The sequence below is a fragment of the Vigna umbellata genome, chromosome 11, assembly GCF_029865625.1.
Source record: "Vigna umbellata cultivar VRB3 chromosome 11, Vumbellata_1.0, whole genome shotgun sequence".
In the NCBI taxonomy this organism is placed as follows: Eukaryota; Viridiplantae; Streptophyta; class Magnoliopsida; order Fabales; family Fabaceae; genus Vigna; species Vigna umbellata.
Window position 1 is genome coordinate 26,509,476 of NC_142175.1, and position 26,246 is coordinate 26,535,721.

The window sequence follows — 26,246 nt, forward strand, 5'->3', positions numbered from 1 at the left end:
TGTCATTGAAATTGATATGCCAAAGGTCCAAACACCATTCATGATTACATCATAAAGAAAACAAAATCTGTCATTGGAATTACAGAGTGGACTTCAAATGCACGTCTGACAGTTAACAAAATACTTGTCTTTGATTACAAAACAGCCATCACTTAAGCTAAACATACTTAAGCTAAACATACTTAACCTAAACAAAATACTTGTCTTTGATTACAAAATAGCCATCACTTTTAAACTTGTGTTGTAGATGGGTGAGTTTGTTCCAAAACGCATTGAGTAAGCTGACTTGGTCCAGTAATTGGCTGACTTTGTTCAGGTTGGGTTTCAGCTTGCTGAGTTGATTGATATTGAGTTCGGTTTGCTGGAGGAGCTTGTGGACAAGTATTTCTTTTATGACCAAGCTGTCTACATATGGAACATCTCTTACGAGTTCCATTTTGCTTGAGTTGTGTCTCATCCTTCTTTAGCTCCCAAGCCTCTAGCCTTCTCTTCTTTTTTGGTCTACCAGGCAACACTCTTTTACTTGGAGGCAAAACATCAGGCTGAGAAGTCTTTTCCCATAGCTGAGGACCATTGACAGGATAGATGATTGGAATATATGTTTCTTGGTAGGTTGACTTTGTAAACCAATGTGGGACGTAGTCTTCTCCATTGATGTTGATAAATGTCATGGCAGCTAGTGCATGACAGCATGGGATAGCTGTTAAAGTCCACTTTCTGCAACTGCATTCCAGTTTATCTATGTCAACCACATACTTGTCACTCATCATTGAAATGTGTCTGACCTCAAAAATTTTTTGTCCTGACCAACTGCAAATTTTTAAAACACAAATCACTGTTTAAAGTACAAAATTGAATACATAAAGAAGTGAAATGGTAATGTAGTGATGTCAACATACCTAGGGATCCAGTATTTAGTCAAGTGCAATTCCTTGTCAAATCTTTTCTTAATCTTTGGACAAATAGTACCTTCATATGTACTTATTTTGTTTCTATTTGTTGCCCATCTCTTCATGAGGTACAGACGAATGTCTTCCATCATTGTGATGATAGGCTTACCTCTTGCATGTAATATTACACTATTAAATGCTTCGGACATATTATTCACTAAGGTGTCACAAACAGCATTACTTGTAAACCTTGACCGTGACCAAAATCTATTTACACAAATAACAAGTGCAAAATATCAGCTATGAAAACAAAGAACAATTAATAGGAACAATGGCATGTGGATTGACATACCTTGGTGGAATGGCTATTAAGTATTTAAAGGCGTCTGGATTCACCTCTTTAACTTCTCTCATCACTGCTTCCCATGTTTGAGGGTGTGTTGATGCTGCTGCCTTCCATAGTAGACGTTTTAGAATCTGGCCAGGAAACCTCTTCCTGAAATTAGCATAGATATGCCTAACACAAAACCTTTGCTCCACACCAGGGAGAAGTTCTTGTAATGCTGGTAAAAGTCCCTATTGACATGAAGGTATACAAGTTAAAATAAAAGACATGAAGGCTTAAAAGATAAAAAAAAATTGCAATAGTAAGTTACTCACTTTTTGTTGATCTGACATAAATGTGATGGTTGAAGAAATCTCCACACCACCAAGCTGCCATGTTTTTTCAGCTGCCTTATATGCACAATATGCATTCCAAGGACATTTCCCTTTTGCCCCACAACATCTGACACGCACTCTTCTTTTGTCATTTTTATAAACTTTTAATTTTCTACCATTTTCTACTCCATAAGATCTTATAGCTTCTGTAAAATCTTTTTTTTCACTGAAGTACGTGCCCACTTCCCACTTATATTGTTCCATAGTTTTGGGCATTGAAAAAAACACCAAAATCCCCATAGTCATCCCTGTCATCATCTGTGTTATCACTTTCCACAACACTGTTCAAACTGTCGGATTCCCAATCACTATCAGATAAACCCCTAGGTCCACCAAATTGAACTTCATTAGTAGCTTCAAAAATATCGAATCCCACTTCATCTCCATGGTCACTCAATACATCCTCTTCGGACCCATTCCAACTTCTAACATCATACTCATCAGCTTCTACTCCATTACCCTCTACCTCACCCTCTGCCTCACCCTCTGCCTCACCCTCTGCCTCACCCTCTGCCTCACCCTCTGCCTCACCCTCTACCTCTCCCTCTACTTTTGACTGCACATCAGACTGGACGTCTACATTCACACCATTTCCCTCAGCATTTGAATCACTCTGTACCTCAAGATGTGCCTCCACACCAACATCCTGTACCTCAACCTGTGCCTCCACACCAACATCACTCTGTACCTCTACATGACCCACTACATCAACCTCAACTTCAATCATTTGTGGGGCTACTTCTGAATCAGGTTCTACCTCAGGTTGTACATGAACCTCAACTTCTACCATAGCCTCTACATCAGGTTCTACCTCAGGTTCTACATCAACCTCAACTTCTATCATTTCTGGATCAACTTCTGATTCAGGTTCTACCTCAGGTGCTACTGTTTGAACCTCTGCTTCACCCACTGCCTCAACATCTGCTTCACCAATCTTTATCTCAACTTCCTTTTCAACACTCTCTCTCCCAACTTCTCCTTCACCACTAGGTCTATCAACTTGCAAATCAGCACTCTCTCTCTCAACTTGTCCTTCACCACTAGGTCTATCAATTTGGGGTTCAGAAAAGTATTCCAACTGCAGAAGATACTCAGGTTCACACACCCTATGTATAACATAAAGGTGAGCTTCACCATTCAACATAGCAATATTGATCAGATGACAAGCACCCTTGTCATCTAATAAAGGTTCCAAACAATCTTCTAATACAGGACCACGACCCAATGAATACCATAAGTCCTTTACATTCCTATAACCCATCTCCTTTAGAATGCTTAATATTTCAAAATAACTCCAACGGTCAGGGTCTATTTTTAAAGTTGTGGTTTGACCATAGTGATATCCAAATGTCCCATTATTCTCAAATTTCCCTCCATGGTGAAACACGACTTCAATGTCTGAGTTGGCCATATTATCTAATATAAAAATTGTTCACAGTTAATCTATGCTTAACCCTTGACCCAAATGATATCTAACCAAAACACAAAGCATAAACATACCACTGTACAGACCATAAACAACTCAAACAAAGCAAAACCACATTTATCACAGTAAATAAAGAAAAATGCCACAACACAGTACCACACACTATCATGGGGGACCACAACGACAATGGCGCAACAGAAACAAAGCAAATGCACTGACAATGGGGGACACAACACAGACAAACCATACAAAAATCAAAACTTCTGGGGGGACCACACCCAAACCAACACAACACATTACAAAACCTGCCATAAACGCACCTTCGAAAGTCGCTTTTCGATACCCCACCAACACGATCTCCACGAATGGTCGTCCACTGACAAATGGTTTCTCTTAAACTTAATGGTTCCCGCGATCACTGCCTCTGTCCTCTTTCGCACACACCACAATGCCCTAATCTGCAACAAATCACCCCCAAATCAGTTTATCCCCCAATTTCCAATTAGGTGCCCTACCCTAACTTTAAAATCATGTGCCCTAACAACACGTAAGCACAATCTCAATTACGTGTTGACACCTAATCAGTGACTACTGCCACATCATCAGCCCATTAACTCCGTTTGCCTCTATTTAACGGAAGGGACTAAATAGACTCACATAATTACAAGTAAGGATACATTACACTAAGTTTTATAAAAAGGGACTAAATTGAGATTTCCGACCCAAAGTGAGGACAACATTGGGTATTAAACCTATATATATATATATATATATATATATATATATAATATGTATTAAAAAATATATAAATTAAATAGTTAATATAAATATTCAAATCTCAATAAAGAATAATGAGTAAAAAAATGTAACAAATTAATGAACAATCATAGAAAACATTACTAAAAAATGAATTTCTGTTAAAACATTATTAGAAAAAATCATTGGGATAAAAACTTAGTGAAAGAAAAGATACATTATTCTTTATTTTTTCAATAGAATATTATTTATCACATATTTTATTTCTTTCTCTCACATAAACTCGCATCATTAAAACAATAAAGTTCAATCTTAAGAATTAATTACTCAAAAATTATCATTAGCAAAAACTTTATAAATAGATATGTCAAATTTTCTAGATGAATAAATATTTTAGATCTTTATATCATCCTTTCAATTGCACAATGTATTATTGTCTTCATATATGGTTGTTGATTCCATCTTTCTTTTAGATAAACCACAAGTTTGTTGCACATTTTGAATTATAAGCCTTAATCAAACACATTTATGACTTACCTCATGTAAGGCTAAAATTTTGCATGATTTGTGGATGTTGTTGTTATGGTTATTTTTACATATCGCCATGAAATCGTTGTGCCACCACATATGAACAAATATTTTGTTTGTAATTAACCATTGTGAGGATTTGATAAACAACTTGCACAACTCATTAGATCTAATTTTTAATCATTTGAATAAAATAAGCCCATATTCATATTACCTTTAAGGTAACAAAGTATATGTTTTACTTCGATTCAATATCTTCTTGTAAGTGAAGAATTATATCTTGTTTAACTATAGCAAATGTTATATTAGGTCGAGTATAAATAGAAAAATACATTAGTTTTATTATAATAATAAGATATAGTACTTCTGGACTAAGAAGTTTTTCGTCCTTTTCTTGAGGTTTAAAAGAGTCTTTATTAACATGTAACGACTTCACAACCATAAGAGTATATGAAGGACGTGACTTGTGCATATAGAATCTCTTAAGTATCTTTATTATACAAGTCTTTTGATATATAAAAAGCATTTTTAATTAAATACTCAAATTGTAATCCCAGACAAAACTTTGTATTTCTAAGATCCTTCTCAGTTATGTTTATGTCATCTACATAAACAACAATTATGAAAAATTCATTTTCTAATATTTTCATATAAATATAAGGAAAAATATCCTTCTTTTAACAAATACTCACTAAGATGGTTATACCATATATATTCTTATTGCTTTAATCCATAAAAGGGTTTGTTCAATTTTATTGAATAATCCTCTTTAGAATTTGCTTTGTTGGAAAAATTAAATCCTTTAGGAAGTTTTATATAAATATATCATTCTCAATAGAATCGTATAAACAGGTTGTAACATCATCCATTAAATGTAAATGCAGACCTTCTTGTGCAACAAGGTTAATCAAATATTAAAATCTTGTTGCACCCAATACTAGTGAATATGTATTTTCAAAAATCAATATTAGGTCTTTGTGAAAAACTGATAATGTTAATTCTTACCATTATCTAAGCCTCATTTTATTGACAAAATCATCTCCTCCATAGCTTATTACTTACTTAAATCCTCACTTTTATCTTCCTTTTGTATATAATTGTGTTTTGGGCTATGATTATTAATTTATATATATAATCCCCACTTTTTGTAGCTAATTTTGTATTATCAAACCAGAAAGCTTAGCAACCCAGAGAAGCAAGAAGAACACCAGAAAGGGAAGCTTTTAAAGTCCTAGTGGCGTTGGACGCCACCTCCTTGTCACTAGCGAGCACATTCTAGAGAGATCAATGTTGAGCGCCCAAATCCACCGCTAGGCGAGCACACTCTAGAGAGAAAACCTGGATTTTACAAAGACCTACGTTGAGCGGCATGATGCTGATGTGCCAAGTTTTTCCCTATATCTTCTTGTAACTCGAAGGAAACCGAGTCTTTGGTGGATTAAAAGCGCGACTTCACTTTGAGGAGAGCTTGGAGGGTTGTCAGGGCTCGTGGAAACACTCCCTTCTTCCTTTTAGTTTCTCCATCTTCTTCCATGATCATTTGGAAGTTTGAGACTCTCCATGGAAATAAAGAGTCAAACTCATCTTGCTGGGGGGTTTTGTAGCCATTGAACTTTTTGTGTACCTTGTAAATGATTTGATTATATATATGTCTTTTCCTTTAAATGCTAGTTTCTTGTTTTCGCTCTTAATGCTTGCATGTAATGGGGATGTTTTGGCTCGATTTATGGTTTATAGGGTTTTAAGATGAATCTTATGAAACTTATACTTGAAACAGAAGGCCTAATGAGGGCTTGTATCTAGGGATGGAACATGAACCATTTGTTGTTTTAAACCCTAGATCTTAATGCGAGTTTTTCTTGTTAAGTGATTAAGGGATTGATGCTTAATAGGGAAACCTATGTTTTTTCACCTAAAGGATTAGGGTTTTAGTGTTATTGTGGGTTGACATTAGTGTTTGATGGAGAGGATATGAGTTTGTGTGTGAACAAGGGTGAAACTGGAATCTACCCCTAGTAATGTCATTCCATACCATTTCTACCCTTTTTCCATTCTTAAGTGTCTCTAACTACCAAAGTTCACCTTTTATTCGTTGCAAATCTATTTGTATGCACATAGTTTGTAAATTCATGTACTTTTCTTTAGTCTAAATGAGTTATTAATCATACAATTATTTAATATTACACGAGTCTCTTGGGAAACAATACTTAGACTTACCATTTTATATTCGGTACACTTGTCGAGGACCGTTAACAAAAACCTTGAGCAACCAACTATGCTTTATATCTAAAAATTTCATCATTTTCATTTTGTTTTTGTGCAAACATCCATATGTACCCAACGAGTTTTTCACCCTCGGGTATGTGAACTACAGGTCCAAAAACTTGTCGTTTAACAAGGAAATCTATTTATGCTTCTATTGCATCTTTTTATTCTGGTCAATCATTTCTTTGTTGAAAATGATCATTGGTTCTTGATCTTCATTGTCACTTATAACATTCATCTCTATATTATATGAAAAAGTCTCGCCAAAGTTGACTTCATTTTGGTTCAATATCATTTCATTCATGACATAATTTATTGAGATATCATTATTTTCAACAATTTCATGTACCTAAGGTTCTTCTGGTACCGAATCATTAATTATGTCAAATAAATATTTTGAGATTTCCACTTTTTCGATTAGGTCATCTTGCCTTTTAGCTCCTTTTTCTCATTCGAGAGTTTCTATCTTTGGGACCAATAAGCCAATCACACTTCAAGTGTGTCTTTGGATTCAACGAGCCTACCACGCTACAAACGTGTTATGAATTGATATCAATTCTACTTGGAGCATTAGCAATTGGTATATGTGATTTAGTTATCCTTTTTGTGTCAGTAACAACATCTGGTAATTGATTGACTAATCTTGTAAATGAATTGTCCTTTAAACTTCTAGTTCGATTCTTTTGTATGAGGATCAACACGAGATAATGATAATTCATTCCAACCAATATATTTTTCCAATTTTTTTATTTCTCCCCCTAATATTGGAAAAACTTATTCATCAAAATGACTGATGACAAATCAGACGATAAATAAGTCTCATGTTGATGGTTCAAGATATTTTATTATTGATGGAGAATCATATTCCCAATTTTCTTTGATGACCCATCATAGTCCTTTTTGGTGGGGAAATTGGAACATATACAACACATCCAAAAATTCTTAAATGAGAAATAGTAGGTTGTTAACCAAAAACCAACTGCATAATAGAGTATTTATGATAACTTGTTCGCTTGATGTGAACTAATATTGTAGCATGCAAAATTGCATATCTCCAAGTAGCCATTAAAATATTAGCTCTCATAAGCAATGGTCTTGCAACCAGTTTTAAACGTTTTATTAAGGATTCTAGAAGTCCATTTTGAGTATGAACATGTGCTAGTGGATGTTTAACTGGCATACAATACTTATGAAAAGTATGACATGTGAATTAACCAATATTATCAAGAAGAATTTTCTTAATTGGATAATCTAGGAAGTGAGTGCTTAACTTGATTAATTGTGCTAATAACTTTGCAAATGTTTGAGTGGAAGTTGATAATAAACAAAAATATGACAGTCTAATTGATACAACCATTAAAACCATGAAATATCTAAGTGATCCACATGATGGATGTATTGGACCACAAATGTCACCATGTATTCATTCTAAAAATGAGATTGACTCATTTCTATTTTTTTCTGGTGATGGTCTTATTATTAACTTTTCTTGTGAACATGCAGTACAAGAGAAATCATTGGGTTGAAGAAATTTTTTACTCTTAAATTATTGTCCACATGAGTTTTCAACTATTTTTCGCATCATGGTAGGTTTAGAATGACCCAACCAATGATGCCAAACAAGAAATTCATTTTGATTCATAAGCTTCTGGCTTATAATGACATGTGTTTTAATTGTATTAATATATGTGTAGTACAAGCCATTAGAGAATGCTTATAATTTCTCCCATACACATTTTTATTCAACTTAATCTAATGATATAAAATTAAGTATAAAACGTCATCTCCGAAAATCCTACTTCACATTCTTACACATAATAAGTATATTATCTTAAAATATAGTCATTTGTAGTATATGTATAGTGTATAATATTGTTATTTGATTATCTCTCTTCACACTTCTATAACAATTACTACATAAGATTTATATAATAATAAATGTTCTTCATACACTCAGTTCACACACACTACAAAAAAATAATGTGATGTAACTAGGGTTTATTTTTGGCGGTTATAAAAACCCTTACAAAATTCCAGCAGCTTTATTAAAAACCCCAGATAAATTAAAAATATTTTTGCCGCTTATATTTTCCATCCCTCATTTTTCCCGCTTATATTTTTTATCTGACCTTCTTCCCTTTGTCTCTTCATTTTCTCTAAAAAAGAGTTGTTTGATCTTCTTCTCCTTCACGACTCTGTAACCAATAGAGAAGGTCAACCATTTTCCGTGGAGGTTTCGCTCTCTTAGTTTCTTTTTCCCAAATTCTTTTTCATCTAACAATTTACTTTGCAGTCTCTCTGTCAATCCTATCTCTAACCCTAACACCCAACCTTCCAACCTTCCTTTCGATCCTTCATCTCTCAGGTATTTCCCTATTCTAAAACCCTAGCTCAATTTATCCACTCAATTTTCATAATATTCCGTTTCAAGTTTTGATTTAATTAACTTCGTGATTCGCAAATAATGGGAGAAACCAAGGACAAAGCATATGAGGAAGAGCTTATTGACTATGAGGAGGAAGAAGACAAGGCTCCCGACTCCGTCAGATCTAAAGTCAACGACGAAGCTACCAAGAAGTAAGTGTACAATTTTCTTGAGTTAAGGCATAATAAATCTACGATTGCCGTTTTTTTAGGTATTGATCTTCCTTTTTTTTAATTTCTCTTGCAGGGGCTATGTTGGAATTCACATTTCAGGATTCAGAGACTTTCTTCTGAAACCAGAGCCACTTCGGGCTACTGTGGACTCGGGATTTGAGCATCCTTATGAAGGCAAACTATCTTTATCTTTCATTTACAGTTATTGCTTTTCTAGGTTGTGGTTGTGGCTGCTGTTATTAGAATGATTTTGGAGCATTTTAAACTTGTAATGGTTATTATAGCTATTGTTATGAAACATGTAATCTGCCTTTTCTTCCACCATGAATTTTTTGACGCCCTTAATTTGTTTCCTCACCGTGCTTTCAAATTTGGATTTTGGTAATCATTTGTTATTTTGTTCTCCAAACTCACTTTAGTCCTATAATATACATCAATATAATTAGTTTTCTCGTACAACATATTGAATTTTAGACTTAAGTGTGTTGAATTATATTTAAAAATCTCTTGAATGCACAACATCATACTAAAGTGACAGTATTATGAGATTGGCTATATATCCTATTAGAAGCCGTTCTATTTTTTATAACCACTGAATTATCTCTTTTTCATTTTTAAACATGTTTTCAGATACATTGAGGAAAACTATTCTAAAATTCGTGATGTGGAGCGTCAGCTTACAAGTCTGGGATTGGAGATGAAACTTACATCTAGACCAAAGAAAGCAGGTTTCTGTGTATCAATTTTCCTTTGCAGAAATGAAGAGTGTCATTGTTTCCTTTTGCATGAATAATAGTTGTTCCTCATAGTTTTAATTAGTGAAATATGAAATAACGTTGCTTCATTTTTGCATGCCATGTTTAATTTAAGCGTTGGAACATATGAGAACAAACATAGAGGCATCAATAGAGAAAATTCGTGTGGCAAAGCTAAAGGAAGAACAGACACATAAGGCATGTTACTTTTATGTACTACTATTAACTATTTTTCACGCTGCTTTCATGATATCTTGAGACGAATCCATTTTTAGTATCAATCTCTAATGTTTAATGCTAAAATTTTCCCAAAATTGTTTCAGGAGGCTCAATAATAACACTCTTGTTAGTGAATGCCCAAAGTCTCTAGCTAACATGACCCAACTCAATTTTCTGTGATACACATGAACTCTTTTGTTTTATACTTGTATCTCATGCATAATTTCAGTTTATATTTCCAGTTTGGTATTCCTAAAGACGTTTTTGTTTTGTGATTATCATTCAGTGACTTGTCATACAACAATCTTAGTATCAATGGACACCACTATTTGTCTCATGCTTTTCCATCAATGATCTCTTATTCTTATTAGTAGTTTTACATATATGTCATTATCCCTACTTAATTATTTGTTCTCAATTATTAAAATATTGTTAGACGAGTGGAGTTATATTTTTCCTCATGCTTTAGAGTTGTTTATGTCATCTTAATAAATAGTTGGATTGCTAGTAAGATATAAATTGCACTTTAGGTGAGGTTTATAGTAAATGTGTGATCAATAATGGTTAACAAGAAGAAAATTAAAAGACGCATTTAAGTGTTTTGTGAAGCAGGATATAATCTTTCGTTTTCTTATTCTTCATATTTTTAAACAAAAAAATAACTGTTGCATCATCCATATATTCTGGAACTTAAAACTAAATTATCATGGTACAGTGTGATGTGGAACTTAAAACTAAACTGCTGGTAGGAAAGGAAACTTCATCAGTAATGTGATGTGGAGGAATATCTTGGGACAATCTATATATCAATTTGTCGTAATATGGTTCCTACAAACCAGAGCAAAAGCAGCATTTCATCTTCATGGCCCAGATTTGATATGACATTGAATACACTTATTTTCAACTCATTCGTATTCTGTCAGGTAAATTTAAAAGCATTGGACTATTTCAGTGTCTGTCTTTCTTTACTCTGATATGGTCCTGAAGTTGAATGGCAGAAGTTATATTAATTGAAAATTCTGACTGGCTTTGGAGACTTCTTTTTGTAGTTATTGATTTCTTTTTCTGTTTCCATTTCTTTTTCTTGTTAAATTTAGAGGACCAAATTTAAACTATGTACCATCTTTTAATGCTTGTTATTTGGACATAATTTCATGTTCATACTTTGTTTTTTTCCTTTTTCACCTTTGTAGTTTATACGTAATAGAAGTATGTTTTCCTATTGTCAATCATAAAATATTCACAATGTTTTTTCAAAACCAATGTCCTGACTTCTTTCTTCAATCAAATATTTTTCTAAATCTTCAATTGAGTGTACGAGGAGCGAAATTCATTAATAGAATGTTCTGACTGTAATCTTCATTTAATTTGTTTTCCTTTACATTGTATTTCTATCATGAAATGACACGAGGAAATTGTTGGTAAACATGAAATGAAACTTTCTAACATTAATATATTAACAATTAGAAATTATCTTCTCATTGATATATATACATTACGATATTTTCTCACTGATATAGATATTTTATGATATTTTTCTCATTTGAATAAAGTTACTTTACTTAGGAGTGGAACATATATTGATCACTTTGTCTTAATAAAGCTAATGCATACCATTAATATATTAACAACTAACTATTATTTTATATCATAGGTATATGAACAAAGAATTATACCAAATGATGAAGTGTACCAAATGATGAAGGTAATGAAGACAATGAAGAAATACAAATTGATGATTATAATTTAGAAAATGTTTATTGTAATTTTTAAGATTGAACATGTTATTTTTAAGTTGAACAATTAATTGTATTTCTAACATTTACTCTTTATTTTATATAATAACATTTAATTTTGGTTTTAGATTACAGTTTATTATTAAAACATTTTTTATGATCATTAAATTCATCTGAATAATAAAAAAGATTAAATTATTTACATTACCGACGATTTGGAAACCCCAACTAGGAAAATTCAGTAATTACCGGCGGTTTTGGGGAACCCTCACAAGTACCGGTGGTTTTGCTGAATTTTAGAAATTATCGGCGATTTTTATAAAAACCCCCGCAAATAGCGGCGGTTTTCACAAAACCCCCGCTAGTAACAACGGTTACACACAAAACCCCCGCTAGTAACAACGGTTACACACAAAACCGTTGGAAAATATTTGTGACGGTGCTTTTTCCAGTGATTTTCCCAACCGCGAGAAAGGTATTTACCAGAGGTTAAAACTGTCGGAAATGACAAAAAAAAACTCTGGTAAAATTCCAGATTTTTGTAGTGACATTCATTCTATAATACAAAAGAAAAAAAATTGATCCTTATGCATATACATGATAACAACATTAGGCATATGAAAATAAATTAAAAACTTCATTACATAGAAACTTCTTCTGTCATTTTATAAAAAGAAAAAAAAATAGGTTTAATCTCACCAGAAGTCCTTATTTTGGTCCGAAAACTTAAATAAGTCCCTTTTCTTTTTGGTGTATCAATTGAGTCATTTTTTGTGTAAAATTGAAGCAATTAGGGGCCTGCCGTTAATTTTAATAAATGGCCGTTTAAGTTTGGTCTACGTGGTATGGTCAGAGTATTCATTAATCTGACGTTGCATTTTGAATTAACTTTTGTATTAAAAAATGGATTGAGCAAAGGTTAAATCAAATCTCTTCAAGGGCAAAAAGGGCAAATCCATTTTCTTCTTCAGAACCCTAAAATCCTAAGGGATATGCACGAAACAAAAAAGAGAGAAACGTCTCTTCCTTCAACCTCCAACGCGGCAGTCCCTACCCTCTGTCGCGCCTTCCTTTTGCCGACCAAGAGTGTCGTCGACGATGCCACCCACGCCGGACGGAGCAGCCCAAACTTCGTCCTCCTTTTTGCGTGCGAGAGAGAAATCTCGTCTCTCCCTGCGACGTCGTCGGCATGAACCAAGATCACCAGCGTTGACGTCGTCCTTAATAACCGGTCGGAGTCGTGAGGACTGGTCTCCTCTTCCACCGTTAAGACTATGCCTCTTTGCTAAATGGATGTGCGCTTGAAAGATCTCACTTTCACCCTCAAAAAGTTGAACCCTTTTGTTCCATTTCTTCAGTTTGTGAGACGGCTTCTGTAAACGGTGGGTTATTGGTGGGTGATCTATACTGTGATACATGTTACAACTTCAATGGAAAAATTACCACTAATGCTTATGGTTTCGACCGAGAGTGTTGGTTTTAGAGTTTTCATTTTTTTTGAGATTTGGTGCTGACATGTGTGGCTGGAATCCTCGGATGTTAAGCTGTTGAATTTGGAGTGCTTGAGCTTTGTGGAAATTGGAGGTAGCAATTAGTTGAATGATTCATCTTTTTATTCTTTCTTTGCTTGTCTTTTCCTATTTCATGATTCATTAGTTGAATGATTCCAAGAGCTAATTTTTTTTCTATAGAGGCAACACCCAAAACGGTAATGAAACTCATGGGGATTTTAGGGCTTACTTTGTGTCATATGAAGAGCCATCTTCAGGTAAAAATCATTAGTTTTCTGATTACGGTTTCTCTGATTTTTGATTTGGGAATTTTTGCAGTGGTGAAAATGTTGGGCAAACTCGTGATTGGGTTCCTGCAAAAAAACATGATTTAATTATTTCCACTTTGCCCTTCAAAAAAGCTGATTACACCTCTCTGCATTCAAATTTTTTAATACAAAATTCGTTTGTAATGCCACGTGTGATTAATGTATATTGTGACTATGCCACGTAATCAACACTTAAACGGTCGTTTGTTGAATTTGACGGCAGGCCTCTAATTGAATCAATTTTACAATAAAAGAGACCCAATTGATACGCCATAAAGAAAAGGGACCTATTTAAGATTTCGGACCAAAATAGGGACTTCTGGTGAGATTCAACCAAAAAAATATATCTCTTAACACTCCCACCATCAATTGAGATAATCAATGCTTCCATATGGTTTACCAAAGAAAGCAACAATATCAAGATGAGTGAGATCCATATGATCATAATCAAAATTACCATCTTCATAAGCAAAGTGTGTTTCCATGTTCTTCTCATTATTTTTTAAGATACTTTGGTGTACAAGAAGTACGACTAAAATGGCATGCGTTTACCACCGTAATAATAACTTATAATTTCATCTTATTTGTTATTATTTTCACATTTTTCTTCTTTCTTTTCACATTATTGTTCTACTTCTAATGATAAAATGTCTCTTTTGAATTTTTCTTTATGATAATGTCCACAACCATTATCACTAACACGACCACGACCAAAACCACTACACTACTATGACCATGAAAATATGAATCAAAGATATTACTACATCCACTTATGGGAATGGAGAGAAACCAGCGGGACGGGTTTCATGATTTTTTCATCAAAAACTTATTGTTTTGTTTAGTCACAAGATGACATAAAATAAATTCAAAAGATTTGTGAAATCCCTTTTTACAATATTGTTGTTACATAAACAAATTAGTTGTTCAAATGTTTTATTTCTTTTTTTAATGGCATCACAAAGACTCATTACATATAAATGTATTTCAACATCTAATATCCTAGTAATTCTTCCTTGTAATATTAATGATCACAAATTAAAATTTTACCAAGTTTGAACTAGCACATGAAAAAAATTCTATTTATATATTTTTAGATATTTTATTTTGTAAACTTGGTTTATTATTAAAACCTTTAGTAATAAGTTATATACTTATATTTATATCGTAAAATCTTATAAACATTTACAACTCTAAATTAAATTTGCTGATAACTTTAATTTTTATATATAGAGAGAGAGAAAAAGTATGATGTTGATTTATAGAGAAAGATATTAACACTGAAAAATACACGAGAGTAAATATAATTTGAGAAAAATTTAGGGGTGCTAAATAATTGAGTGATGACCTAATTCTCACTCACCGCTCCTACGTGAAACAGAACCCTTACTGGACCAAGCAAAACCAGCCCAATATATATTTTAGGAATTAAAATGAAAAATAAAATAAATTTGAAAAGTATGGCACTGAGGGTTTGGGTTTCGGACCAAAACGGTCTCTATAAAATAAGCTACAATGGAACTGTGACTCTTATTGGGAGCAAAATTTAGGGTTGCAGACGCCGCAATCTATTCATCATCAATGTTCTCTGGAATTCTGGTTTTCGGTTGATTTGTCATCTTTTCAATTCGTTTCGCTTAGCAAATACGATGCAATGAAGAGAAACAGGGAAATAATCATCGATTGTGGGTCGTTCCGCAATATGATACGTTTCGCCCTTGTGGTTCGTATTCACTGAGCATCATCCCGGCGCTTTATTTGTGTTTTTCTTTTCTTTTAATAAAGAATTCGTATATTTGCATTGAGAATGGAATCGAAGGTTCCTATGGAGGAAACGCTTTAAGTCGGTGCGTTTTTATTCAAGTTTGCCTTCGGAGATTGAATCCAGATCTCATCTCAACTCCGAAAGTGTTCCCGTATTTCGATTGGATCCACTTCTGAGGATGATTTTCTTACATTATTATGTTTTTGTTAGTATTAGGAATGCGAAGGTCCCAGCAGGGGGGCGATTACTCTTGTTGTTGAGGCCTCTCTAACCATCAAATTCTATTTCCTTCGCATAGTTATTCGCCGAATCGTAGGATGCCCAAATTTTCTTCAATTTTGGTGCGTCTTGAACCCTCGGCTATATTTTATGTTTGTCTTTAAAATTAATTTTATATTTTTCTTAATAAATCGTGTGTTTTGTGTGAAAAAAAGTCCACTCCGTTTTTTATTTATTTTTTCTACCGGAGGAAATAAATTACCTTCTGAAATCACGAGCAAATCTAGGAAAATTTTAACCGAAATCATCAGGTTCTTCATTGTTTTAGAAATGGATTCACTAAGGCTGTGTTCACATGGGGTTAATTTACTGTTAACGATGATTGGGGAGCGAAGAAACGAAGTGAATGTCGTGTTCGTTTGATAAGAACTGCGCGGAAGGAATAGGAGGCAATTGCGAGACGGGCACCTTTTTCGTCACCCGGGGGAAAGCAACGATTTGGAGGGGATTTAGACAAAATATCTCGTGTACCCCTCAAATATTTCCTAACTCCCCAAAATCCTTCACTCTCTCTCTCTCTGGCCCCACCACCCTTCTCTCTCTCTCTCACAACTCTCACACCAATCTCAATCTTCATCAACATTCCATATACTCACCATTTTTTTACTCAACCTTCCAAGCATATAGAAACAAGAAAAATTGAAAAAGCGAAAGCAGGTAGCTATTTGGTGTGTGAAGGAGAGATCTGAGTGAGAAGGTTTGTGAAAGGAAGGTGGTAGCAGAAGTGTTTTAATTATATTTTTTAAATTATTTTTAATAATTATTCCAAATTTTTAATTTTTAATAAACATTTTTACAATTAAATATAACATTAATAAATATAATTTTATATTACTTTAATACCTAGGGACATTTTGGTAATCTTTAATTTCTACTAATTAAATTAATTTTTTAAAATCGTCACATCAATCAAATTCTACACTAATTCTCACAAACTTCAACCCAAAATTCACTCTTAATTACCTTCAAATCTCCTCAAATAAACACACAAAAAAATCACCCTCAAATCCACTCAATCACTCTCCCCCAATCACTCTCCCCCAATTACCTCCAACTAAACACACCCTAAGTGATTCATGTCCTGACAGATAACGTACGTTGAAGCCTAGAGCAATTCAGAGAAAGTATGAAACAGAGAAAACTTAGCCAGTTGATTTTCTGGAAGTGCGTAGAAAGTCAAGTTCTATGTATTTTTACTAGGCTCCACGTAACTTCAAGTGGTATAGCAATAAAAGCCAAATTCTTCTCTTTGGAAGAAGAATAACAGAGACAAATGGCTAGCTGAAACTCTGACCAAATTGGTGAAAAATTCAGTCCAGCAAATGACATTTACTCTACCTTTTTATTTCAAAAAGACAGTTTTTGATCAATTTGTTTTTCAAGAGATAAACTTTTACACAATTGAAACCTTAATGTCCTAAACTGGTCCAATAACTCCATCAATGATCCATCATCTGCCGGTTGGATCATTGACTGACCTAAGCTACACTGAAAATATATATATATATATATATATATATATCTAACCTATTTCTATCACCCCTCATTTGATAAATCTAACCTCAATTTACTTTCTTCAGTCATAACAGATAAAGTTTCGAATAAGATGATGTTATGCATAAGACAGAATTCAAGATAATGAGATTTTATTGTTTAAATTTCAAAATATCATTATGGTAAAATAACTAAATTCAAAATAAAGCTATAGATAACAACACAAATTCATAAAAAATAATAATACTACTCTGTAAATTAACCAAACTTTTGTGGGTCAGACCAACGTTTTATAACTATGATCCTATGGATAATTGTTTCTTCATTTTTATAATTACAATAAATTCTTCCTAGATCAGACATAATTTAATGAATCAATTTCTACAAATACCAGAAATTATTCGAATGTTTATGGAATATATTACAAATATCATTCTTCCTATATCAAGAAAGAATTTAATAAATCAATTTCTATAAATACCAGTAATTATTCTAATGTCTACGAAATATATTACAAATATCAAGTACTTATGATAGAGTTAAAGAAAGCTTGTATTTAAAGAGTTATATTAAAATTTAAATGTTTGGATCTAAGAGTTGTGTTAAAGACTTACAAAGTTAACTCTTCAAGTCATGTAATTTGTACATTTAAGATACTAAAGTTAGAAGGTTAAGAGTTAAAAGTATTGTGAAGTTTGATAGTCAGTAATAATCGATTATCTAGATAAAATCATGTTTTTCAGATTGATTATTAGTCATTAGTCATAATTGTGACTTGATTATTCAAACTCTTAACTTAATTTTCAAAAGAGATAGTCTATATATATTTTGTAAAACCTAATTTTGAAATAACTTTTCATTTAGATATTTAGAGGTTTAGAATTATGAGTGCTAGAGAAACTCTCTTTATATGTGAAAAGAGATTTTGAAAAACTTAATATGAATAGAAGGACAGCTTTCACCAAGTAAGTTATTTGGTTTGGTGATGGAGAATTGTTATTGTTGCAAAGAGTAACTGTTTCTTACTCAAATGAAATGGTTCATTCTTTGTGTGATTTAAAGAATGTATCTTCCATTTCTTGTGTTTTAAAGAAGTATTTTCTAAACCAAACTCTTTCTTTTGTAAATGTGAGTTTGGTTTATTGTAGTTTTTAAATTAATCCTTCTTCAGAGAGATTAACAATTAGATAAACCAGTATAAAGTACCTTATGTAGTATAAAGTATCTTGTGTAATCTTCTCTTTCCCTGTTCGTTGATATTATAAAGGAAATGATTTTAATTAAACTTTGATCTTTTGGAAGTACATTTCTTATTAATAAACCAAATTCACCCCTCCTAGTTTAATCCAAAATAAACATTATGCTACTCAATTCTAACATTTATATGTCAAGTCACAAATAGCATAACAATCTAATTTTATTTTCTCACTAGCACAAGATACAAACAATATTGATCAGCCAGAGTTAAGCAACTCATTCTAAAATGAAAGAGAAATGCATTTCCAAATGTTAAAAAAAGAACTAACCGAGGCAAAAATACTACATACTGTCCATTCATCCAAGGGGTATGAAGAGCATAAAATTAAGAGCTTCAAACTACAAGAATTATAGTTGTGCCCTGAACAATGTGGAAAAAATGATATTTTATCAAATGAAATTTATGAAGTCTTACTATATCATGCGCATACACACAAAGGGTCTAAATGCCTCGAAATAGTGATTTAATGATCTCATTTTTGTTTCCAATTATAAATTTGCAACTGATAACAGCATAATGGGAAACCATGTGTTGTGACAAAACATTATCCTCTATTCTAGAATGAGAAATGCTACTCATAATGATACAATCAGCCTTCGGTCAGAAAACAAAATGGTGAATGAATACAATATAGCAGTTACCCAAATTGTGCCTAGAAGCCACATTGTCATCCATCTGTTTATAAATGACAATTGTTACATTATTGGAATGAAGCCTCAGCTTCAACAAATCTAAATCCATACAATTTCATTCATCACGGTATATTTCAACAAACAGAAATCACCCTTCTGACAAATACAGAGCACCATTTTGGTTCAACAGACAAAACTCATACCTTTCCAAACTCATTGCAGCCTGATGAACTCTCATCCTTCAACTTCAGCCGGTGTCTTGGCCTCGATCGACAAGGCATGGAGTCCAGTCTCCAACTCCTCTTGAAGAAGGCCATAAATAAGCCTATGCCTCTTAACCAAACTCTTCCCTTCAAACTCCTTAGACACAACTCTAACATTGAAATGCGTTTCTCCATCACTCCCTCTAACCCCAGCATGCCCCGCATGCTGATAAGACACATCCTCAACCTCCAACTCAACAGGCTCAAGCTCCTTCTGCAACTTCTCCCTTATTCTCTTCCCCCTCCCTCCCAATTCCACACCACCCTCAGAATCCAAACCAACATCACCCTCACCAAGTTCAGAACTTTCTCCACCCCTTGAAGAATTCTCAACAACACTATCAGAATTCAACTCGGGTGACTTCAATTCAGTGAACTCACCACCCTTTTCAGCTTCCACGTACAGCATAAACGCCTTTCTCTGCATCAATTTAAGCATGTTCAAGAACCCGTTGTTCCTTGATGGGGTTAGGCTCTGCTGTAACCCTAACAGCGTGACGAAATCGGGTGTGACCCGAATGATTTCACTGACGGGTCGACCCGAGAGGCCCTGAACGAGCAACGCGGCGAGGCCTTTGGTGAGGACGGAGTCGGAGTCGGCTTCGTAGACGACGTGGCCGTTGGTGTCCAGGTAGGCTCGGACCCAGACCTGGGAGACGCAACCTTGGACCTTGTTGTCGTTGGTTTTGAAGTTGGGTTCGAGGGGTTTGAGGTTTTTTCCATAGAAGAGGAGCTGTTCGTATTTGGCCTTGGGTTCGGGGACGGATTGGAAAAGGTGAACGATTTCTTGGAGCTTCGGAGGGAGGTCTTCGATGGGTTGAAGGGATGTGGAAGACGGCGACGGTGATGATGATGATGACGGTGATGATGATGACGGTGATGATGATGACGGTGGAGATGATGATGGAAGTCTCTGGAAGGTGATGGATTTAGAGAAGAGGGGTTTTGTTAGAGGAGGAAGGAGAGTTGGGGTTCTGCGGAAGAGGGAGTGAGGGATTCTGGTAGTGAGAAATCGAAAGGAGGATGAGGAAATCGAATTGGTAGCCATGGTTGAAGAAGATAGTAGCAGCTATTGAGAATGTAACCGAGAGACAGGGACAATCATTCATTCATTGGTGTAGGCTTTTCCTGACCTAAGAATAGTGTAATCCTATTACCACCCCTATGTTACTATTTGGAACTCCAAACCAAAGTGAGAAGATAGATGAGTCTTGCTAATTATAATTAGTGCCTTAAGAAAATTTTAAAAATCATAAAAAAAAGTACATTAGGAAGATTATTGATATTTTTATAAATCATTTTATAATTTCCATACAATTCTATATTTTTCTTTTCTTATTTATCATATTAAATATTATAAGTATTGGTGTTTTGTATTAATAAAGAATAAAAAGTAAATTTTATAAGTCATAATTTTTTTTAAAGTCCAAGTAAACTAATTATTTTCATTGGCATATGGGATGTGATTAAGTTAGAAATAACACCGCAATTTGTTCGGTATGTTAACTTTTTAAAATAAATTAAAATGGTGCTACATTCTGTTGATTCTTCTTCAGTAAATTAAAATGAAAGCCAGAATTTGGAAATTTAAATAGTATTTCAGGTGAGCAATGCCCCAAAAGAGATTCCAATCCCGTGAATTTGTGCCAGATTAATCACCATTTGGGCTTTTGCCATGTACAAGTTAAGAACAAGAGCTTAAATTCAATTTCTGATTTAATTTAATTTAAGCGGAAAAAGATGTAAGAAACAAGGATGAAAATGAATATGAATACAGCATCAGTACACAAATTGCTTATGTGGATCTACAGATGAAGTTAGCCATTAGACATAAGTAGCAATTGCATTATATACAGGGATTTTAAAACTCAACTTGTTACAAATAACAATGACCCTATAACGGCTATCAGCAGTATTGAGCACCATGAGACCAAATCAATGGCAAAGTATCTTTTTCTCACAGCTTTATGTGACAAGCAAGATAATAATATCTAACTCCATGTTTTGTTTACCACATAATATGCACAATTTACATCAAAACTTTTGAAGAACCTGAGCAACATTACGTTCTCTCGGGATGTGAAGATGTTTCAAAATAGGTAGGTCTTGCAGTTGAGGGGCAGCCAATAGATTGAATTAACTCTGCTACACTAAACACTTTGAACCGAGGAGGTGAATTGGTAGCAATGTTGTCAACCCTGTGTTCAAAAATCTTGCCCTGCCTGTCAAGTTTATACTCAGAGGTTCCATCAAACCTACCACGGCTTTCCCATAGAACTCGTGGGATACCATGAACAGTCCAGCGAACCATGATGACGTTCTCAACAGGCTGCCATACACTAATTATGTCAACCCACAAAGCTTTGAAAAATATCCTGCCATGGAATCGTAGTCCCCAGAAGATAGATTTGTAATTCTCAATTCCAATGAACGTATTCATTGGATCCTTAAACACAATATCATCCCTGAAAAAGAGGGGACATTTTAGTCTGCATATTTAGCATAACAGAACAAATAATAAATTTTTGTAGACTTCTCATATAGGACCCTCTGATATACACATTACTGAAAAATCACAGTTGATTTCATATATACTGCAGGCAGTGGAAAGAGGTTTAGGGCCATGTTCAAGGATTGTTAGAAAGAAAAAAAAAAAGTGGTCAAAACAAAGACAAAGACCCTCGAGAAGAACCTTTTGCCTCTACTTCAACCTTCCAAATATAGAATGCTAAAATATGCGTAACCCTTGTTCGACCTATTAGGCAGTGAAAAAAGACCAAGCAAGTCACAACCACTTACTGATTCTGTTTGTGTTCAAATGTCTATGAAAAAATATTGAACACGTATGATAGGCATTATTCATGGTTGAGAAATCCCCTCATAATTCTACTGATGGATCATATGAAGTAGCCAACCCTTGTAGAATATAAAGTAGAAAAAAGGGGATCACAATGGAAGTTTCCGTCTAGTTAATTGATTCAATAAAAGATTACGGGTCTCTTCTTGTTCTTCTTGATTACTTTAATAAAGCTAAGGACTTCAATTGAGAGTTGTTTAAACAAGTGCAACTACCTTTGGAATAACATAAAGTGACATGAGTAGTTAGTAGTATTAACCAAGTACAACTCCAACAGACTTAACCAAACACCAAGCTAAATGTACCAAAAATAAGACATTTTAGCAGCATTCATTTTGATAATCAAGAGCAGAAGTACAACAATAAAAACACGCAATCAGTCCCCCAAGCCTCTACGATACCTAACCTTAAAGATTAAGATAGAGAACTCTAAGGCATACAGTGAAAGAGCAGTAACTTATTGTGATAACTGAGGGCAGTAAATCTTAATCATCCATCCAACCTTATGTTAATGACGGACATCACATGACAATTTAGAAGTGTCATACAACTTAAACTACATAAAGACAATGTGCTGACTTGATAGAAGTCATACCACATAAACTAAACAGTTTAAGTTCTGTATAGATTTTTATATTATTAACCAATAAGAAGTCATCCTAAATATAACTTTTAAAGTGAGAGGTTAATTTTCATACAATCAGTTACCCTACAAACAAATCATAGATCATCCAAAGAATGACTTTCAAAAAAATAAATATTATACCCAACAAACTTTATGTCAATATGTGATTTGATGGATAATATAAAATTCTTGACACCATCAGTACATTCTAATTAAATTCTTTAAATTATTATAAAAGAAGTCTATAGTTTTATGATTAATATAAAGTTAGTGCATTCTAATTAATTTATAATTCTAGAGATAGTTTCAACCACTATATGTATATGAATCTAATAATTGAACAATAGCCCGAGTTTGTAAGTGGGGGAAATCATGAACCTTCAACAAAACCATCACAAAAAGCATCACTAATTTTACACTGTCCTTCTATGCTCATCTATACTCAACAACCATCGCAGAAAAAAGAAAAAACAAAGGCAACAAAACCCGAACCTGTAGATGTCAAAGCTAAGTTCCCTGTAGAAGAGATCAGGGAAATCCTCCCTCAAAGTTCGAATAGCATATCCCACATTAACATGGTAATTCTGCTTCTCTTCTTCTTTCTCTTTGGTCTGCTTCGACTCTGGCTTCACAGGAACCGAAAATTGACCGTACGAATTCACGTTCTCATCCAAACCCAAATCCAGAACTGCACAATCTTTCACTTTGCAAGAAATTCTCACCCCGCGCGCTGACCCAATCCATGTGCTCTTTGTATGGGGTTTGAAGCTGTGGACTTTGCTCGGCCTAGGGTTAGGGTTTGGAGCAATTTGGAGAGCCACAGATATTTCCGGGGAGTGGATTAGAAGGGCCATGAAAGTTTTGGATTTTTTTTTTGTCCCACGAACTTCGAATTCGGGAAAATCTAAAGAGAAAGTTTCATTTTTCGGGAAAATCTAAGGAGAAATTTTCATTTTCCGGGAAAATCAGTGCATGGAAAAATCACAGAGAGGAAAGGGGAATATGATGTGGATAATTTGCTTTATTGACTTATTAAAGAAAAAAAAGGTAATTGGCTGGATTTTTCTGATTTCTTTACAGTTTTGAAGAGAGAAAAGTATATAAAAAGGATAGAGATGAACAGAAAAACAAAAGGGAGAAAAAGAAATGAAGAGTGATGACACTGAAATATCACAATAATTAGTGAGAAAAGATTTATGATCATTGGTTTTGGGGGACCTTGACTTTAATCCGCGGCATATTCCTTATCTTTTTGTTTTCTTTTTCAACTTTTTTTCTTAAATTTTTTAAATTAAAAAATCTATTATATTAAATTATATTTATGATTTTTTATAAAATAATAATATAAATAGTCTTATTATTTTTAATATTCTTTTTCTTCTTAGTATGTAATAATTAAATTTGTCTAATAAATATTTGTAATGTACCGTATAAAGTTTTAAATAATTATATTTAAAACATAAGAAATTAAAATATTGTATTCTGTTAATTTGAAAAGTTGAAAGTATATACTTTTAGTAAAAATATCATACTTCTTGTTATTATAATTTTTATTTTACATTATTTAATTTATTTTTTACTATTTTCAATTTCAAATGTAAAACTAATAAACTAGTTATATTATAATATATTATTATTATATTTATATAGTCATTAAATGAGTATTAAAACATACATTAAACTCACATTAATTATATGAGTTTATAAATATATATTAGTTGAGTTTAGAAAAAAATTAGATGGGTTTAATAATATAAATTAGATGAGTTTAGAAAAAATTACACGAGTTTAATAATATACATTGGATAATTCTACCCATACTAATTAGACAAGTATGGTAAAAAAAATTAGACAAGTAATTTCCTTTGTTAATTAAACGAACATAACAAATATTATTAAACAGATCTTGTAATACACATTATACCAATTTGTCCATACACTAATTCAATTAGTATAATAAAAACATTAGACAAGTCTAATAATAAACATTAGATAAGTTTGTCCATACAATAATTAGACAAATGTAGAAATAAAAGGTTAGACATGTTAATTCATTCATTGATTAAAAAAATATAACAAAAAACATTAATAACAAACATGAAACAAATCTATCAATACACTAATTAAACAAGTCAACAATACCCATTAAACGAGTTTGGTCATACAATCATAAACATGTATAAAAAAAACATTAACCGAAATATTTCATATATTTATTGCAGAAGTTTTGGAATACTCATTAGAGAAGTTTGTCTAGACACTACTTAGCCGAGTCTACCAGCAACATACACACAATGGTAAGATAACCTTATTAATATACATTAGACAAATTTATCTGTAAAAAAATTAGATAAGCCTATTAATACAATACAAGTTTGTCCATTTATTAATTGGACAAGTCTTACAATACACTTTAGACCAGTTTGAACAAACACCCATTATACAATTTCATCAATATCCTAATTAAACAAGTTTAGCAAAAATCATTAGATGAGTCATTTCATCCATTAATTAGACGAGTCTAAGAATACTCATTAAATAAGTTTGTACATACATTGATATATCAATTTGTCCATACATTGATAAGACGAGTTTAACAAAATAAGATACACTGATCTTTTCATACACAAATTAGACAAGTTTATCAATAAATATTAGACAAATTTGTTCACCCATTGATTAAACAAGTATTGCAATATGCATTAGATGAGTTTAAATATACATTAATTAGACGAGTTTAGCTATACACATTATATTAATGTGTCCATATACTTATGAGACAAGTATAACAATACATATTCAAAGGGTTTGTTAATGCATTTATTAGACGAGTCTATAAATATACATTAAATAAGTATTTTCATACACTTATTAGATGAGTATTGCAAAAAATATTCCTCAAGTCTAACCATACACATTAGTCTAGACTACAAATACATTAATTACAATTGTATAAAAATTATATTAGACATATCATTCCATATGTTGATTAGATGAGTTTAGGATTACTTTGACTAAATGAGTTATCGATGAATTGGTCAGATGAATCATGTAAGACTCATGAAAAATATTTATAATAGTAAATTTTAGCATTTTATTAGTAATAATAATTTTAATGGATAGAAATATAATTAAATAGAAAATATAATTAAAATTTTGGATATAAAATTATAGTAATTCTATAAGGAGATGTTCAAATTTTTGATAACTTATTTAGGATTTTTTTAAAGAAAATTGAATAGTAAAAAGTAAATAGTAAAAAGTGAACAGTAAAAAAATAAAAAAATAAAATTGAAAGGATAAGAATTCCTACATAGCATGGAAGGAGTTAAGATCAGATTTGATCGAGTGGATGATTAAAATA

The 26,246-nt window shown here is 32.9% G+C and overlaps 3 protein-coding genes, 1 non-coding gene and 1 pseudogene across 12 annotated transcripts; 2 read left to right on the top strand and 3 right to left on the bottom strand.

Moving 5' to 3' along the window:
- Positions 1 to 230: 230 nt before the first annotated feature.
- LOC148191371 (uncharacterized) lies at positions 231 to 1,304 on the bottom strand. The gene is made up of 3 exons (XM_088101380.1): positions 1,243 to 1,304; positions 900 to 1,157; positions 231 to 810 (listed from the first exon to the last, which is right to left on the bottom strand). The coding sequence occupies exons 1-3, from the start codon at positions 1,302 to 1,304 to the stop codon at positions 231 to 233; spliced, it is 900 nt and encodes a 299-aa protein (XP_087957506.1).
- Positions 1,305 to 8,674: 7,370 nt separating this feature from the next.
- Positions 8,675 to 12,020, top strand: LOC148191372 (DEAD-box ATP-dependent RNA helicase 15-like). 9 transcript variants are annotated; one of them, XR_015782894.1, is made up of 7 exons: positions 8,675 to 8,798; positions 8,879 to 8,950; positions 9,057 to 9,162; positions 9,257 to 9,357; positions 9,814 to 10,136; positions 10,262 to 11,080; positions 11,812 to 12,020. XR_015782894.1 is itself a non-coding variant. In XM_088101669.1 (6 exons), the coding sequence occupies exons 1-3, from the start codon at positions 9,050 to 9,052 to the stop codon at positions 9,882 to 9,884; spliced, it is 285 nt and encodes a 94-aa protein (XP_087957795.1). In that variant the 5' UTR covers positions 8,957 to 9,049; the 3' UTR covers positions 9,885 to 9,911; positions 10,054 to 10,136; positions 10,262 to 11,080; positions 11,812 to 12,020. The 9 variants fall into 9 exon arrangements, 5 of the variants coding, with proteins under 5 accessions (XP_087957795.1, XP_087957797.1, XP_087957792.1 ...); XR_015782896.1 differs by having other exon boundaries at positions 9,065 to 9,162; XR_015782895.1 differs by having other exon boundaries at positions 8,722 to 8,950; positions 9,065 to 9,162.
- A 3,672-nt stretch (positions 12,021 to 15,692) lies between these two features.
- Positions 15,693 to 15,844, top strand: LOC148191373 (small nucleolar RNA snoR145). Its single transcript, XR_015783136.1, has one exon. It is a non-coding gene; the product is annotated as a small nucleolar RNA snoR145 (small nucleolar RNA).
- A 3,192-nt stretch (positions 15,845 to 19,036) lies between these two features.
- Positions 19,037 to 20,542, bottom strand: LOC148191374 (sufE-like protein 1, chloroplastic/mitochondrial pseudogene; annotated as a pseudogene).
- Positions 20,543 to 21,156: 614 nt separating this feature from the next.
- LOC148191375 (uncharacterized) lies at positions 21,157 to 23,891 on the bottom strand. Its single transcript, XM_088101491.1, has 2 exons — positions 23,375 to 23,891; positions 21,157 to 21,865 (listed from the first exon to the last, which is right to left on the bottom strand). The coding sequence occupies exons 1-2, from the start codon at positions 23,734 to 23,736 to the stop codon at positions 21,463 to 21,465; spliced, it is 765 nt and encodes a 254-aa protein (XP_087957617.1). The 5' UTR covers positions 23,737 to 23,891; the 3' UTR covers positions 21,157 to 21,462.
- Between the last annotated feature and the right edge of the window lie 2,355 nt (positions 23,892 to 26,246).

Coding starts and splice junctions, on each gene's coding strand:
- LOC148191371 (XM_088101380.1), bottom strand. CDS start 1,304: ATGAGAGAAGTTAAAGAGGTGAATCCAGACGCCTTTAAATACTTAATA. Junction 1,158..1,242: donor TTAATAGCCATTCCACCAAG/GTATGTCAATCC, acceptor TTGTGTAAATAG/ATTTTGGTCACGGTCAAGGT. Junction 811..899: donor ACTAAATACTGGATCCCTAG/GTATGTTGACAT, acceptor AAAAATTTGCAG/TTGGTCAGGACAAAAAATTT.
- LOC148191372 (XM_088101666.1), top strand. CDS start 9,050: ATGGGAGAAACCAAGGACAAAGCATATGAGGAAGAGCTTATTGACTAT. Junction 9,163..9,256: donor AACGACGAAGCTACCAAGAA/GTAAGTGTACAA, acceptor TTTCTCTTGCAG/GGGCTATGTTGGAATTCACA. Junction 9,358..9,813: donor ATTTGAGCATCCTTATGAAG/GCAAACTATCTT, acceptor ACATGTTTTCAG/ATACATTGAGGAAAACTATT.
- LOC148191375 (XM_088101491.1), bottom strand. CDS start 23,736: ATGGCCCTTCTAATCCACTCCCCGGAAATATCTGTGGCTCTCCAAATT. Junction 21,866..23,374: donor CTTAGCTTTGACATCTACAG/GTTCGGGTTTTG, acceptor CCTCTTTTTCAG/GGATGATATTGTGTTTAAGG.